Here is a 17,131-nt window from a genome sequence, read left to right as displayed (position 1 = left end):
TTCATATTTTGATGTATTATGGGAAAAATTAATCCACAGTTTACAGGGGGAAAAAAGCTAAGAAAAGAAAATATTATAGCCTTTTCAGTATTTAGAATTTAAGTAAATATGTATAATAGTATTAAATTATTTCTCTTTTTCAACATAGGAGAAGTTGCTCAGATTCTCTGAGGATTCTTATCAGTGCTGAGATAAGTAAAGATCATTCAAGCTCTTCAGAAGCAGAAACTCTTACCCCTTCTTATTGCAACAGAAAATTAACTATTTTCCTTCAAGCCTCATCAGTGGATATTTTCCAAGGTGCTTTCATTTATTACTCTCAAACAATTTCAGCACAAAACAAAAGCCTCGACAGCAACAGACAAGCACTGTCACAGATAAATTTCTTTCCCCAGCTTGCCTAGTCCTTTTTCAGAAGACAGATTCCAAAACGCAGGGATCCAAGCTTTCAGAGTTGCGACTTAAACACAATAATGAAAAAAAATCTCCAAGTGATGGCACACAACATTAATCACATATTTCAAACCCCCGCTGGAATTTTAACACCTAGCCAGGGAGGAAACAAAATTACTAGAATATTGATTTCCCGAGAAACCAAGTAAAGCCAAAAATAAACCTTCGGGAGATGTTTTATTCACCTTTTAAAAACCAGTTAATTTGATTTATCAATCACAGAACAACAAAGTAATTTAGGTTGGAAAATACCATCAAAATAATCAAACTCAACCTTTGACCTGTCTCCACCTTGTCAACTAGACCATAGCATTAACTCCTGTGTCCAGTCATTTCTTGTGAAATAGCAGTGTGAAATTCACTTGTGAAAAGTGAATAATTTCTTTCTTTTTTTTTTTTTCCCTCTTCCTAACTAAAGGCTTCTAAAAAACTCCCAGTAAACCTGTACTTCTTCAGCCTGAGCAAGACGCGTAGTTAGGGTGCAATCTCATAAAGCACTTGGGGCGCCTACAACTGAGGTGTTACAAGCTGTAAACACCAAAGAGCCCAACTCAATCAAGGTGACTCGGTCACGGGACGCAGATCCGATCAGGATGCAGATCCGACGAGGATGCAGGTCACACCTCCATCCCCGCTCCGCTCCACAGGCGCGGCCCCGGGACTCGGCCTCCTCCCCCCTCTCAAGCGACAGGGACGGACGAACCCCTCGCTCAAGGAAAGCCATTCGCGGTCCCTCCGGGTCTCCGGGGGCCGGGCGGAGCGGGGAGCGCGGCCCCGCCCGCTGCCGGTGACGCGCCGGGTTCTGCCGGCTCTGGGCGGCGGCGGGAGCGGCGGCGGCGGCGGGTGAGCCGTGCGGGAGCGGGAGCGGGAGCGGGACGGGGAGTGTCAGACCGTGCGGACAGCTGGGGCCGCCGGAGCGGCCGCGGCGGGGCGGGTGGCCGGGGCTGTGCGTGGGGAGCTGGCAGCGCCGGGGCGAGGGCTGCGGGCCGGCCCCGGGCTGCGGGTGGCGGAGGGCGCCGCCGGGCTCGGGGGCACCGGCCGCGCCTTAGGGGCGGCTCGGGAAGCACTGGCCCGGCAGCTGGGGTGCCCCGGGGGCGGTGCTCCGCTGCTCCCGACCCTTTGGAGCGTGTTTTTCCCGCTGATCTTTGACAGAGGGCTCCGCCGCGGTTTACGGCGCGGTAAATGACGGCCCTTAGCAATGATTAACGCCGGGCAGGGAGAAGATTTACTACTAATCTTGTTTTGGTTCGCTCCTCTTTGTTTGCCATAGCAAATCCATCGCCTTTGGCAACTGTGATCTAAAGATCACAGGGATGTGCAAAAGCTCTGTGTGTATATATATGCATATCGTTATTGTTGTGCATATACATTATATAACGTGCAATATATGTATACTATACAAATATATAATGTATATCATAGCATGCCTTTGTATTAAATGCATTATAGTCGATGTACTATTCTGTTAGGCGACCGCCTTATGTTATTTTAAAATTCTGTGTTATCTAAGTCAAGCGGCATGGGAAATTTTTAGGGACATATGAAGACAGCCTATGAAAACACAGTATGCAATTAAAGCTAACAGATTTATAAAGCAAAGGAAGTTCCAGTGACTTAGGGCTGCTAGAGCTGTCGCGTTCTGGAGTTGGGCATAAAAGGCACTGGGGCAGCTGCCAGTGCTTTTCCTTGAGGCGCCTGTGTTTGCTGCTCATCTCTCACTTGCTGGGATCACAGCCCTGGAGACACAGTCACCATCAGATCAGGACAACTGGCTGGGTGTTTTCACAGCCCTTCAAGGCTATGGCAGTTCTAAGTAAATATTGCCTAATCCTGCTAGCAGTGTCCAGGGGATAAAGGCAGATGGAAATGCGGAGCCAAGCTGTTGAGCATCGCGGTCTGGCTCACTCAGGTGTGTTTGGGGCACTCACCGGGCACGTGCTCACATCACCCGTGACCCAAGGAAAACTGCAGCTGGAGTTTTCATTGCCCGCTCTGCTTCTCACAGTGACAGAAACAGCTCAAGTGAAGGGAAACGTTTTCCTGTTTGTGCTAGAGGCAACTGAAACTGAAAGTAATGCAATGCAGGGGTTTCCTGAATGATGCAATACTGGACTTCCTTTAGAAAAGTGGAAATACCAATGTTTTCTTTGCGTAGAAGATGCAAATAATAATTATGCCTGGCTCAGGTTAGGGTGTTATTTATAATGCTTGACTTGAAATCCAGAAACCTCTTGTTTATAATGTATATTTTAAGTTGACTCTAAGGAGCATTTGCCTTTTAATGAATTTAAAGATCTTGCATTGGTACACCATAGTTTTATTCATAGAAATACTTGTACGTTTATTATAGATGATGATGATTTAAAATTTTATTAGGAAAATAATTAATTTTTTTTTAAAGGAGGGAAATATTTGGAAAATACTACTACTAAGGATTTGTGCTCTTCTACCATTGCAAAACAGCTGTGCTTTTCCACATTAACTCCTGAAGAACAGCTGTTCTGGAGGTTAGCCAGCCCTGGTGTAGCTGCTTGAGCTCATTCTGTGATGTCTGCATGCCCACAGCGATGAGGTGCTTTCAGCATAGGTGCAGTGTACAGGTCGCACGTGAGTGGTGCCCTGCTGTGCCGAGGCTCCGAGTGTCCTGAGATTCCCCTTCCCAAGCACTATGACATACTGAGCAAAAACTACAGAGGATTAGGGTGAAACTGAGTAACAAGTGGAGAGCTGAATCAAACCATTAGCTGGCAAACGTGAAGTGACCTCTTGGGGGACTGTCACCATTGAGCCAGGACTGGTGACGTGACCTATGCAAGGCAGTTCAGTGCTACACTGAACAGATGAGGAACAGAACATAATAAGGGGGAAGGCTCTGTTCACAGAAATTTTAGATCCATTGTGCTGCTGCACATAGCTCTCTTACAGAATAGCTTTTTCCACCCGGACACAGGCCATGGCAGTCATCAGTTTGAACATACCTAGCTAAGCAATCCTAGAGCACCTTTCCTTGATGAAAAAAACCCCTCATTCCTTTCCCTGGCAGGTCGTTGCTCCTGCCACAGAGCAGCGTTGCCTTTGTCATGCTGGGCTGATCCTGCAGATCAGGCACTTGCTTCGGTGTGGTGTTCCCCCCGCCTGCCCTTCTCCTGGAGAATGAGAGATATTGTCAAGGGTACCAATGCAGAGCTTGGGGCCTTTCTGACCATGAAGGGCTGAATCAGTCTTGTGGCCTCATTTTAGTCAATTTTTGCTCTGTATGTTTCCCAATTGACATAGTTTTAGGCAACTGCAACCTTCTTTGCTTTTATCATGCAATTTTGTAACTTCTCCATGTGAAAGAAGGAAGCACTCCTCTGGCAGGTTGATTAAAAAAGAAAATGCGAACAAAAAAAACAAAAAAACCCAAAAGAACAAAACCTAGTCCATGATAAATCACAAAGCAAAAAAGTTGTGAACATTTACTCAGCAACAGGGACTGCTGGGGCTGTTTCTTGCTTCCTGGGAGTAGGTAGGTAGTATAAGACAGGTGACAGCTTTGGTGTATCATATCTCTGCAGTGTGTCACATCGATCTAATTTCCATGCGTGTGGTGTGGTGCATACGGTTTTGGCTTTTGTAAACAGAGAACTAAAAGAGATCTCGATAATTTAGGATATTGTGTTTTTTTCTTTCTTCTCATTAAACATTTTACATATTTTTATTATCTAAAAAAAAACCCAAAAACCCAAACAAAAAACCACAACCCTCAGCAACTTTTTTGTTCTTCTGATAAAAATGCAAAGAGAAAAGCACAGCTCTGTGTCCTACAGAAATTTCCCGACTTCTTGGCAAAATAAGTCTTGGAAAAGAGAAGCAAATCATGCTTCATGTCTACAGGGAGCTACGTGCACAAGTTTGCTGCGTAGTGTTTGGCTTGGATCTTTGTATCATTGCTTGCTATATCTCTACCCAGAAGTTAAGAATAGAAACCACCTTTTGTAAGCATTCTTCTTCCCCGGCTTGGAGTGGAAAAAAAGAAATCCTTGATTAGTATGTTTACAAAACATTCACGTTTTGTATATAGACATTGAAAAACAGGAAGGCAAAAATAAAAAGCTTGCCATGCCACTTCATTGGTGGCTGCGGGTGTGACCTCTCCACCCACAGAAAGCGGGCTGCCATCACGATTTCCTTGCTGGCAGAAGCTCCAACTGAATCACACGCTTGGTCAACAGCTCTCTGTGCTGTTAAAATCAAGCATCTGTGGGAGGGAAAGAAGAAGCAGTGAGACTGCAAAGACAGTTTGGAGCTGAAACCATTTGCAGCATCCCAGGCACAGACAAACCCTCGTGGTGGGAGATGTTGCAGAAGGAGCAGGGTCTTCTGAGGAATTTGTCTGCAGTGCACATAGCACCAAAGTGCTGCCTGTGCAGCATCCAGCAGTTTGGGCATGGGTCTGATGTATGTGACTGGTGCCTTTCCAGGTGACTGTCTGGAGGGATCCAAAACACTTGTCATGCTGGCACATGACCTACAGTTGATCCACCCTCTTCTTGAGCAGCAGCTGAGGAGTAAGTAGGACACTGTGTGAGCATTCACAAAGACACCGAACATCTAAGTTTAGCTGTCTGAATCCTACTTGTCCAGATTTCTGTAGACCAGGCAGAACAGTGGGAGTTTTAATGGAACATAATCCAATGATGAAATCACAAATGGTTCTGCAATTCCCATAGTGTTCCTTCAGGGATCCTCTTTCAACTTGGAGAAATTCCAATCCGTGTTTTTTTCTTGAGGCCTAATTAGTGAAACATCTTCACAGAACTCTTAAATGTCCTCAGGGCTCCTGGTTTTGGTTTCCTTTCTGATTTTGTTGGGCCTGTTCTCCACAGAGAAAGGAGCCCACACTGTCTGCCAGCCTTTGTGCTGGCCCTTGACTTGCTCCCTGGTGCACTTACTCCTTCAGTACCTAGGGGACAGACATAAATAACATACATACTACATTCTTGTTTGTTTTCTTCTGCTTTGCTGAAAGTGTGCAGTTAAACAGGGTATGTCTCTGGATCGATGCTGTGCAGGTGTTGCTCAAGGTGTCCACGATATACCAGCACTGCATGTTGTCCCACTGGCACCTCAGCATGACTTGTGTCAAACTGCCTCCCAGTATGGCAGGTGAATGCATCAATAGATATGAACCCTGAAAAAACTGTTACAAAAGGCATCACCCTGTGGGCCCAGCCTGAGAGGAAGTACTTGATTGGATTGAAGGGAATTTCTCTTTGCTCCTCTTGCACATCTTCACATGCCTGGTGTTACAGATTGTCACTGAGCTGAGGGGCAGGACGCACACCAGCGAGCTCCATTTGTTTGAGAACAGGTAAACCAGCTGTAATTTCGTTATGGATCTTCTCTCTTGTGATTAAAAAGAGGAAGCAATTTACCCTCCATGCCTGCTTTTTTGTGGTGTGATTGAAAGAATTTGTGACTTAAGAAAATTACTTCTTCCTTTCCCTTTCTTCTCTACTAGAGATGTCCAGGAAGATGCAGTCACTTATAGCTAAAACTACATTTCAAAGCCAAATGTTCTAATCCTGTAATGAAACATGTATTTTGCTGTAGAATTGACAGTGAATAATTTACCCTGACCTCTGTGTGCTGCCCACGCACCCTACAAGTTCCTGCTCCTCCTTTCCCTCAGGGAGGCCCTAGCTGCTCACCTGCCTTGCTTCTTGTGTACAGCAGCAGTCACCAGGTTATAAGTTTTGCCTTCTAATAGTCTCATTGTTTTAATTGTGTAATAGTGATGTGTGGTTCTAAATTAGTCATAACTCTAGCTTCTGTTTTAATGAGGTCTTCAGTTGTCTTCCCAGAGGGGAAAGCTTTGTTTTCTCAAGAGCAGTGTGTCTTTCCCCAGAAGAAATTAATTTCTGCTAATGACATATGAAAAGATGAGGTGGCAGTGGAGGTGTTGGGGAGTGATTATGGGGAGAAGGGACATATCTGCAAGTCTCAGGCACTGAAGAACATCTTGATAATGCCAGAGCCTATGACGTGCCAGGTACTCGTGTATAAATAGTCACGTTGGCACGTAGTGTCATTGCAATCATGCTTTGAGAACAGCTGAGTCTAACATGAGAGCCTTGTCTCTCATGCCTAGCCCAAAGACACCCTCACATGTCTTCAGACATGTGAAATAAGACTGGTGTTTAACAGCTGATACACGAGTTGTTGTGCTCCCCAAGGCTTTAGGACTACGTGGCATTTGTTGGGTCTGTCTGGCCACTGGTTGCAGGTATGAGTGTTTGGAGTTTGGGAGGCAGGAAGGCAAACCACTCCTCCCAGATGAGGGAAAGCCCCTTGTCTCCCCCTCTCTGTGTAGATGAAGACGAATCACAGAATATGCCGAGCTGGAAGATCTGTTTGACCTGCTGGCTGGGAAAAAGATGTCAACAGTAGATATGTAATCCAGTGCTAAACCTTAGAGTGGAAATGCAAGATCCTCTCCTAGCTGAGGTCTCTTTTTGTGAGCTTTCCATAGCTGAATTGCAGGCCTTCAATGCAAACCATGGTAAGTCGGTGTTGATAGTCCAGGTCAGCTCGCAAAGAAAGCATCTTGATGTTCTCAGGAAAATTATCCATCAATATTTGTACCAAACCTTGTAACTAATGCAAGATAACTGTAAAGATAATTTGGAGTCCTGTGGACTATCTTTAAAGAGAACATAAGGCAATCTTTAGGCTTCAGTCAGACTGGGAAAATAATATCCTGTACCATGGCCTATGTGCATAAGCAAAGATTTCCTTCGAAAAAGGATTCTTTAATTTTCTCCAGGTTTTCCAGAGTCACAGATCCTTTGGACCAAGGTGAGTTGTACACATTAAATATCTTTTCTTAGAGTAATAGGTTTGCTTGAAAAAATAAGGCTTTGGGGCTTACAGCATCTGACCAACACTGTGTAAAAACAGTAGCTGACACTCCAGAATTATTTTGACCACCTGAGGATCACTAGAGCTTCTGTCATTCCAGTCTTGGGTGATAATTGACTTGTCCTAGACATCTGAAATAGAAGTTTGTTTGTCTGTTTGTTGTTAGCAGTGTCGAAAAATCCTAAGTGGCTTTATGTCTTTTGCTGAATTCTTAACAAAGCTCAATTCTGAGGAGTGCTGTCTTTTCTCCGTAAGCTTGGCTAAGCTAGATAACTTTCCTGCCTCGAATAGCTTTATTCTCTCTTTAATGTAGATGAAATTCTGGATTTCAGCAGTCAGTTAATAACTAGCTTTTACAATTGCAATTGTTTTTAGTCTAGATGACTAAAACCTCTAACCATTCTCCTTCCTGTTCTCCTGCTAGACAATAATACAGACCCTGTCAAGGACAGTACTATCTTTACAGAGTGCCTTTCGAGTATGTAAAACACTTACTGTGCATAACGTGGTGCAGGATTTGAAACTCACCTATAAAGAGGAAACGCATCCTCAGTAATGGTTGTTTACGTCTCCAGTGGCGCGAAGTGACCTAATTGTGTCAGATCTGCAGAAAAGTGACAGGCGGTGAGGGGGAGGCTGGATACCTGCAGGGGGCTTTCCTCTATGGGCTCCCAGCTGCAGGGGCTGTGTGGTAGCTGGTACCTTCTGCTCCTGCTTCGTCTGCGCCGCTGCTTTCATTGAGGTGATTGCGGTTTTGTTCTGAGACCTGTGCGTAGCCCTGGGCCGAAAAGACATTTTCCCTGCAACATCACTGTGTTTCTACAAACCAGTAGAGCTGGAGAGGATCTCTTGGTGGTTATCAGATCCTACCAGCCACGTGATGGGCATTTAGTATGGATTTAACTGCAGGATCACAGAGTAGTACTTCTAATACTTCCATATGTACGTTTCAACTGGTTTAGTTAAAGGTGTGGTGGTATGAATTGACACTTGTTCTAAGACTGGATTGTGCTTTTTTTGGCCTGAAATAAATATATTTAAGTGAATGTGGAATAAGCATTATTTAACACAAACCAGTTTCCTCTCAGTCCACTCTTTTCCCGTAGGCTTGTCATACAGATCTGTGTATTCAGCTCATTTTGGCAGCACCTGCTCTGTGAGTGTGAAATCTTTCTCCAACTGAAGGCAGAACTTGTTGTTCAGATCACTTAGTGTCTACTTGAATTCATTGTCGGAAAATATCACATGGCTTTGGGCACTGTGAAAGCAAGCTGTGAGCTGTACCTGTCCTGCAAGCACTGTTTGCTATCCTTGCTTCTCTTATCACCTTATCTTGAACAGTGTTTGTTCCAGCAACTTCTTTGACTTGGCTGTGATGGCAGAGCAGAAAAACTCATGTGTTGATTTTCTTTTCTCCCTCCCATTTTTGTGTATTTGCTGTGTCTCCTGCTGTTGTCTCACAACTTCCTAAAGAAGTTTGCCACATCACAGATGAGCCTTCTGTGCTGGGAATTGGCCAAAAGCTGATAACATTCTTATAAAGTCAGGGTGCAGCAGAGGGGTGAAAGCAACCAAAATCACATCTTAGTGTTCATTAGGCACAAAATAAATAGAAGTAGAAAATCCAGGTATTTGGATGAATCACTGGTTTTCAGCTTGTTTTTCTTACTGGTCAGTCTCAAGAAAAGTTTCTCCTGCCAAATGCTGTTTGTTTCTCAGAATTGCCTGCTTTAGTAGTAAGTAGCACTATTTAGAAGCTATTTGCTTCCAAAATACTGTTTTCGTGACATTGGCACAGTCTAGCATCTAGAAAGATAACAAAGCTTGTTGGACAAGTGAACTGCCCAGTCAAATTCACTGTTAATACATTCTTAAATGGTCTTAAATTTGGTAGTTGATTGACCCAGCTCACAAAGTAGAGCAATATGTGGATGCAGGTACACAAAAGTAACAACAGTAAGATTTTGTGTCAATGATGGGCCATCTGATGTGTTCTTCAGGGGAAGAGAGCCCCAAGAGTGAATGGCCATAGTGTGATCAGGCTGGACATCTGATCCAGCTGCGCTGTTGTAATGCTCCGTCATGGGCTTGGTCAGCTTAAAAGATGCAAGAGACACAACAGTTTGAAGAGAGTTGATCAAAATGCTTTGTGGGCGCACTGTATTGGCTGCAATACTTGCTATCTTACCCATTGTTTTGAGCTGCAGTCATACAGCCTACTTAGGATCAATCTGTCTCAGGATGATACTGCTTAGCTGTTCATTTTATTTTTACTATATCTGTGCTGGGTCTTTCCCAGCCATCTCCCCAGACACATGTCATGAAACTGGGACTTCTAATTCTGTGGTTGCAACCAAAACTATAACTTTTGCTTTACTTTCCTCTCTGGGTACAAGACCAAACACTAACACTTCCTGGATTGGAGCAGGTAGCACATCACAAAAATAGATGTTTTGATAGCTTAAGGAAATCCGCAGCAGGAAAAAAGTCAAGCTAAAACATGTAGTGCTAAGTGACAGCAATTCAAGCAGCAGACAAAAAAAATTAAAAGATTTTGAAATAAGAAAAAAAAAAGAGAAATTTCTGGCACATAAGATTCAAAGTGTTTCAGCAGGTGAGTCAGGAAGGGAAGGGTCAGGTGATGGCAGCCTCTGCATCTGAAAGACAGAGAAGGAAATGTGGAGATAAGACTACATTTGCTGACTTTTGTTCTGCTTACTCAGCAGCAAAGATACAGCTTCCATCAGCCCTTCTTTTCCTGTGATAAGTAAAAATTAGTTATTACAGAGATACCTCGAGAAAGATACTATTTTTAGTATTTTTAGAAAGATACTACTTTAAAGGCAACTTAACTTGATTTCATGCAATTAAATAATTTCTGAGGAAAACGTGGATTTTTGAGAGAAAGACATACATTCTCTGAACCTTCATTCAGAAGCAGCATTTAATATTTTTCTTAGGAATTCAATCTGTGTTCTGAAATGCTGAGACATTAGTCTCTCTTTACAACCCCCACCTTGCTGGTTTCAAAAAGTAACATCTGTCTAATGTGTTGTTTTGCATCATGTTAAAAATACCTAGGGGTGGCTTATCTGTCTGTGCTGGTGTACCTCCTAAGATCTGTGTGGGTTATGAGTGCACACTGTGTACATCCTCACTTATCACTTCTGCAAATGAACAGAACTGTCCCTTGCGAAGTACACAGTGCTATTCAGTGAGTGGTTTAGCATGGAAATTACTCGCTTCTTTCCCAGCTCCGAGGTAGTTTCAGTGCCAGTGGTGTGCCTGTTCTGTGTAAGTATCAGTAAGAAGCCTGGTGCCTGTCCAGTGTTTTCCATGTTGAGTACAGCTGAAAAGATGGTTGAATTTGCTAGCTTGCCAAGGTTGCTCTTTCTTCTGAAATTGATTTCTCCTAGCTCAAGGGATCTGAAAAACTCCCTGGAGCAAGCACGCTTCCTGAAACTTTACCTTGAAGGTCACCAATGCTTCCTTCAAAGACTGCTTTATCTCCTTGTCAGCCTTCTGAAAATGTCCTAGCAACAAAACCTGTGATTATCTATGCCACAAAATCATTTTGCTTAGTTTTATCTGCCTCTTATGCACCATAAGAATTGGAAAGAATAGCAAAGGCAGGCTCACATAGCAAACCGGCTTGACAGTCTGCCTGGAAAATACAGGAGCTGGAGCTGCAGAAAACTTTTGAGTGGTTCCTTGGTTTTCTGCAGAAGCAGTGGCAAGTATTAGCGCTGAATAATAAATAATTACCATGACCAGCTCTTACATTTACTCTTCTTTCAGTGACTCGACCCACAATTACTGTTCTGTAGTTGTTGCCTAAAATCCCAAGTGCCGGCATTAGCCTTACCAGTAGTTTCTATCATGAGAAAACCAAAGTCATAGTTGCTCTGAGATCAGCAACCCACTAAAACTACAGAATATCCATGAAGTCCTTTGGTTGTGTGCATGTCTGCAATCTGAGCCTGAGAAAAAAAACCAACCCCCCCAAAAGCCACCCAACCACAACAACAAAAAGAGGAATGGGGAAACATCTGATGCTCTCTCCTACTCTGAAAAGATTTCTTAGTACTTCTTCCTTGTTTATCTTTAGGCTTTTATAGGTTTCAGAAAGGCTTGGTACATGTTATGCTGCTGTCCAGCAATATGGTATTAACTTGAAGCAATTCAAAGCGTGGTATAATACCACTGCAACTGGAAATCTGTGACCCACAGCTGACACTATAATCCTTGTAATGTATTTATTTTGGAGGGTAGAGGGAAATTAGTATTTCTCCTTAACTCTTTGATTCTCAAGTTCCTCTGAAACAAATGAAAAATTCTTATATATTGTCTTCTTGGTTTTTTCCTTTTTTTAATGATCCAGATTTGTTCTTCTGGTAAAATATGTCTTAATAGCCAGGAAGACAAGGCAATGGCTGACTGGGGAGACATGCTAATGTAGTGGTTAAGGAGAAGCTGTTCCATACCTCATGGCCATAAACAAGTGTTTAGAAACCAAATGGAATGAAATTACATAGGAAGGAGAAGTTAACTAAGCATCTTGGCAACAGTGCCTGGGAATTTCAAGTGCAGCCACAAAGGCAGGATATTTGGCAGTGCTTTTCTACATTGCATTTTGATGGAAGGGAAGGTGTGTGAGTTCTGTCAGTGGTTTGGAAAACTCTTGTTCTTTTAAAAGCAGCTTAGACAACGTGCGTGTTTTTTTGCTTAGCAGTGAAATGATTCTGCTCCTACAGTGATAGAAGAACACTGATGAAACAGGTACTTTGACCCTGGGAAGTGAGAAGGATTTGCTCAAGGGATACTTCATTTTGTTGATCTCACTAAGCAGGCTGTGTATTCCTGACTATTGTGTAAAGTTTAGATGAAAATGCTGATGTCTCTTTTCTCTTCTGACCAACAGATTCTTAAAGTAAGTAATTTGCTGAGGGAGGGTGAGGCCAATAACCGTCAGGATAGATGAAAGGAGGGGCATGCTCTGTGACCTGCACAGTCTGGAGTTTCATTCCTCACCATCTGGTTCATGGACAGTGAGGAACAGAAGTGAACTCATGACTCTGATCAGTACGCTTGGGTTGACCCCGGGTGCTCAGGTGGAACAGGTGAAGTAGAAGGCATTACCTTATGCTGCATTTGACTTATTCTGGATTGACTGAAAGTCCCTGCTTGAGGAACAGCATTTGAATAAGATTTTTCCCATCAACAAGAGCAGTAACTCTGTGATAGCCATGTACCCAATTACTGTAAATGCCAAGCTGTGTTTGGATGAGGTCAATTTGGCAACACAGAATGGTGTATTTTTATAGGTTTAGGGGTTTTTTTTTTAACTCTCCAGAGCATCTCTTATTTATTCTTCCTGTTCCTCCCCCTTCCATCACCCCTGCATGTGTATTTTCCTTACAAACCACATAGATCACTTGCCTTTCAGGAATATAGTGTGGCCAGGTGCATATGGTCATGTTCTTTGACAGTGAACTCCATGTATGGATGCAGGTGAACTTTTTACAGGCCATAAATGAAAATTATTATGACTTTGTTTGAGTCTTAAGGTGAGCAAAATATAAAATGCAGGAAGGACTTGTAAACATTTAGCGATTTAATTTTTCTCTCTCTCACTGTCTTGGTTATATTGAAGCCTTGAATCAAAGTTTCATTTGATACTGATGGTGGGAGCAACCTTGAAAGCACAGCTGAGGACTTTGCTTATGACTGGCTAGTACTTTCAATCATCACCAAGGTCTAAAACTAAATCACACTTCCCCATTAAAGCCTGAAGGTGGTCATTTAGTTATATGATTAGAAATAACCAAAGGTGGATGGATGGATGGATGGATGAGCTGACTAGCAGCATTTATCCTTGGAACAGTGACCACATGGAATGTGTGAGCACTCCCAGAGCAGGTAAAGATATTGCATAGGCCACTGCCCAGTAATGAGTGAAGTCATTAAATATCAGTGCAGCTAAATACAGCCACTGGTGAGGCAGCCAGGAGGGCTTGCATTTGTTCATGCTGTTCTTAGACCAAGTTGATATGGGTTTTGTCTGTGCTACTTGCTTGAGTTTTCATCTTTCAGTTTGGGAATGCTTCCTCCTTTAGGAGCAGTCTATCTACATGATAAAAGGGTATTTCCCTATTAATGTTAGATTATCTGTTTTAATTTAGATTTTAAAATAGAAACTAATCTCTAAAACATGAAATAAAATATAATACCTGATATTATTTATCTATTACCCTTAAGAAGAGCATTGCCGTTTATCTGTTTCCCCTAAGAAAAGCACTGCAGTACTTGGTTTTTTCCTCCCTCTTCTTCCTGATTCTTTTTTAGGCACAGGAATTATGGCAATTCATCCTACGTAATCTTTTTACTTTTGAGTGGTTGTTATTAGCAGTTGTGGAGCTGTTCCCTGGCAGTGTTGTTGGTTATGCAATCAAGAACCATAAAAAATATGTACTGTGAGAAGCAGCTGATATAGTAAGTATATGAAACTAATAAAAGAAAGAAGTCTTCAGACTGATAATGGATCAGAAGCAGAACAAAAATGTACTCAAAGCAATGTGAAGCAATGTGGGGGGATTTTCCCAGTTTCAACAGAAAGTGTTTTATCGAAACTACAGATCGACTGCTGGTTTTTTTGATTCTGTTTCCCAGCACTTGTTCATTTCCCTGTCAGAGAAAATTTTGGTTAGAGTAAAAAGACCAAAAAGCCTTCAGTTTGTCTTCTGATGGCTGTTTTTCTCCATCACTGGTATTTTGGGTAGTTTTTTCTCAAGATAAAAAGATAGCTTCTTAAGCTTCACTGGCTTCACTATGCGTTCTGCTTCACTGACTTCTCTATGTGTTACAGAAGTCCCCAAATATATATCTTGCTACCAGACAGGATATTGTATTCAGTATATTTGCAAGTGGCTGCAGCATGACTGGGCAATCTTACTGAAAGCAGTGAAAAAAGGCAGCTTTTTGGGGCTTGCATTTCCATTATTGATTTTTTTTCCCCCCAAATTACTTGATGAAAAACTGATGTATTTTAAATATTTTAGGAAGCTTTTTGGTGTTGAAATATTAATTTTTTGCCACTAAATATTTAAAATTGTGGTGGCTGTTTGGAGTTTAAGCTGTTCTTGCTAACCTGCACCAGCACATAACTTGGTCATTAGAAAAACAGATGACAAAACTAAATGTACTATTTTAGCCTTGTAATTCGCTAGCAGTGTTAAGAACGAGATATTTTGGGAATGCATAATTTCTCACTTAAATCAGCTTAGAGACAGGAGAGAAACACGCTGCAGAATTTGATGGAATAAAGATACATAACTGGAAAAAAAAAATTTGAATTGCCATTTTGCAAAAAGCCACAACACATTCAACCAGATCAGAAAGGGGGGAAAATAACATCAAGCTGTATAGGTTTACAACTATACTCAGTGATGAGAGATAGCGGAAAGAATCTTCTTCAAACAGCCTGAGCCCCACACAGTGGGGTTTTTTGCCTGTACTCTGCACTTCTGAGGCTGCATCTCAAATCCTGTGTCCAGTTCTGGGCGCCTCACTTGGAGAAGGACATTGAGGTGCGGGAGTGAGTCCAGAGAAGGGCAGCTGGGGGAGGGTCTGCAGAGTGTGTCCTGCGAGGAGCAGCTGAGGGGGCTGGGGGTGTTCAGCCTGGAGGAAAGGAGGCTCAGGGGAGCTCCCTACAACTGCCTGGAAGGAGGGTGTAGCCAGGTAGGAATCAGCCTGTTCTCCAGGCAGCCAGCGACAGGACAAGAGGACATGGCCTCAAGCTGTTCCAGGGGAGGTTCAGGTTGGACCTCAGTTGTTAAGCATTGGAATGGACTGCCCAGGGAGGAGGTGAAGTCCCCATGGAGGTGTTCAGGAAACTATACACAGGCCTCAGTGCCATGGTCTAGTCGGCAAGGTGGTGGTGAGCCAAAGGCTGGACTTGATCTTGGAGACAACCTAAATGATTATGCAATTCTATGAAAGGTCTGTGATGTGTGCTTGTGCTCTCCTGTGAGGTGAAAGCCATTCATCTCCCCAAAAGGAAAGTTCATAATATACTTTTGCATTAACATCGGTTAGCACCAGTGAGCCAAATTTTTAATCCCACCTTGCAGAGATGCTTGACACTGCTGAGCCTGTGCAGCAAGAAATGTTTGAGTGCTCTTCTATAACTTCAGCTCGGAACATATATGCTAGTCAAGCATAGATAATTGGAGTTAAAAAAAAAAAAAAGGAAATTTGAGTGTGTTTTTGATATTTCTATTTTATCAGTACCATTCTAGCTATAGAAGTGAAATGATGGCCTTATCTTTATGGGATGGGAACTATATAATTGTGCCCTTTAGGACAAAGTCTTATGTATGGTCATTTTTATTTGGAAAAAACATATCCTATTTTGATATGACTGATTGACAACAAAGTGTTTGTTCCAGAATAATTTCCTGGTCAAAAAAATGTATGTGTGCTTATCTTTGTGTCCTGTTTTATTAAAACAGGTGGAGTTTGTAATTCAAAAGTGTTTGTAAGAGGCATTGGGCAGGGCTGGGATGTTCAACACTCCTTGGCTAGGCTTGACCTAAATACATAGTTGTATAATAACAAGAGCAGCTTCAAGCTCTCTATCACTAAACAGGAGGTGATGTGTATATAAACTGGCAAGTAAATAAAGCTGTCCTGTTCTTCCCATGTAGGTACCTGTCCTGAGCAAACTGTCCAGTTTATTGGACTGCAGACACAGTTAAAAAGTAGGGATTTTCAGTGAAAGAGTAGGTTTCAAATGTAAGTTAATGACAGGATGTTTCAATTTGGTCTAATTATACCCTTCCCTACATGGAGGTTTGAAAACACAGGTGCTGTGAAATTTAGGCTGAGTTTTAGCTCTCCAAGTAGTTTGTGTCTCGAGTTCCTGAGTTTCTGGAAAATGGTTGAGATGGGCATTTGATTCTTTTGACTCAGATGTTTTAGAGTCTCTGGACCTCAGCTGACGTCACACAAACCTGTGCTTGGGCACCTGGGAGTGAGGCTCAGGCAGCACTGCCTCAGCTGTGTTTGTGCGCTGGGAATGCTGGCTGAGCGGAGCTCTTGGGAGGTGGCACAAGGATGAACCCCGAGATGGCTCTTGGACACTGGCTTCCAGAAATGAACAAGCATCACTAGACTGTCAAGTATGACAAATATATAGAGAAGGGGACTAGCCCAGTGCTTCTAAAAAGGGATTATTTTAAAATTAATAAATTCTGAGATACAGGTAATGCAAACATCTTTTCTGCTATATATGGCACTAAGCCTGGCTTTTTTCACTGCCTACTAATCAAGAGCAAAAGTGATAATGACCTTTAAATAACTACTAAATACTAAACTGATGTCTATTCTGTTGTTTTTTTTTCCCAGGTTGATTTTTTTTTTACTAAAGACCAGTGAAGATGACACCAAAACATGAAAAACAGGTAAGTCATATCTAAGCTTTAATAAAAAAGGATTCAAATTTGGCAGTTGTGGATTGAATTTCATTAAGGTTTGCATGGATCAGGGAAGATTGGTTGTATTCTTCATACTTTTGGTTGCCAGGATACAGAATATTCTGGAATGATGCAGTGCCAGTTCCTTCTGTTAAAGTGATAGAAGAATCAGATGCTCATTCAGAATAAGTGACTGTGCATAAGGGGCTCAGTGAGACAGGAGAAAAGGATTTGGATGGAGTCTTCTTTTTATCAATTTTAGATATTTTATAGGACTAATGGTTGGATCAGGCTCTGAGCTC

At 42.5% G+C, this 17,131-nt stretch overlaps 1 protein-coding gene across 2 annotated transcripts in view; it reads left to right on the top strand.

Annotated features, from left to right (window-relative positions):
- The first annotated feature begins 1,245 nt into the window (after positions 1 to 1,245).
- Positions 1,246 to 17,131, top strand: part of SNX10 (sorting nexin 10) — a 36,022-nt gene continuing 20,136 nt past the window's right edge. Inside the window, exons 1-2 of one of the 2 annotated variants that reach the window (XM_058421712.1) lie at positions 1,246 to 1,296; positions 16,762 to 16,817. In XM_058421712.1, the coding sequence (XP_058277695.1) occupies positions 16,794 to 16,817 (24 nt within the window). In that variant the 5' untranslated portion in view covers positions 1,246 to 1,296; positions 16,762 to 16,793. Of the gene's footprint in view, positions 1,297 to 16,271; positions 16,619 to 16,761; positions 16,818 to 17,131 lie in introns of those variants that run through there. The other variant, XM_040069738.1, reaches the window with a different exon arrangement.

Source organism: Hirundo rustica, chromosome 1 (genome assembly GCF_015227805.2).
Source record: "Hirundo rustica isolate bHirRus1 chromosome 1, bHirRus1.pri.v3, whole genome shotgun sequence".
NCBI classification, from domain to species: domain Eukaryota; kingdom Metazoa; phylum Chordata; class Aves; order Passeriformes; family Hirundinidae; genus Hirundo; species Hirundo rustica.
The sequence above is the reverse complement of the archived record's forward strand: the minus strand, read 5'-3'. Positions and strand labels throughout refer to the sequence as shown.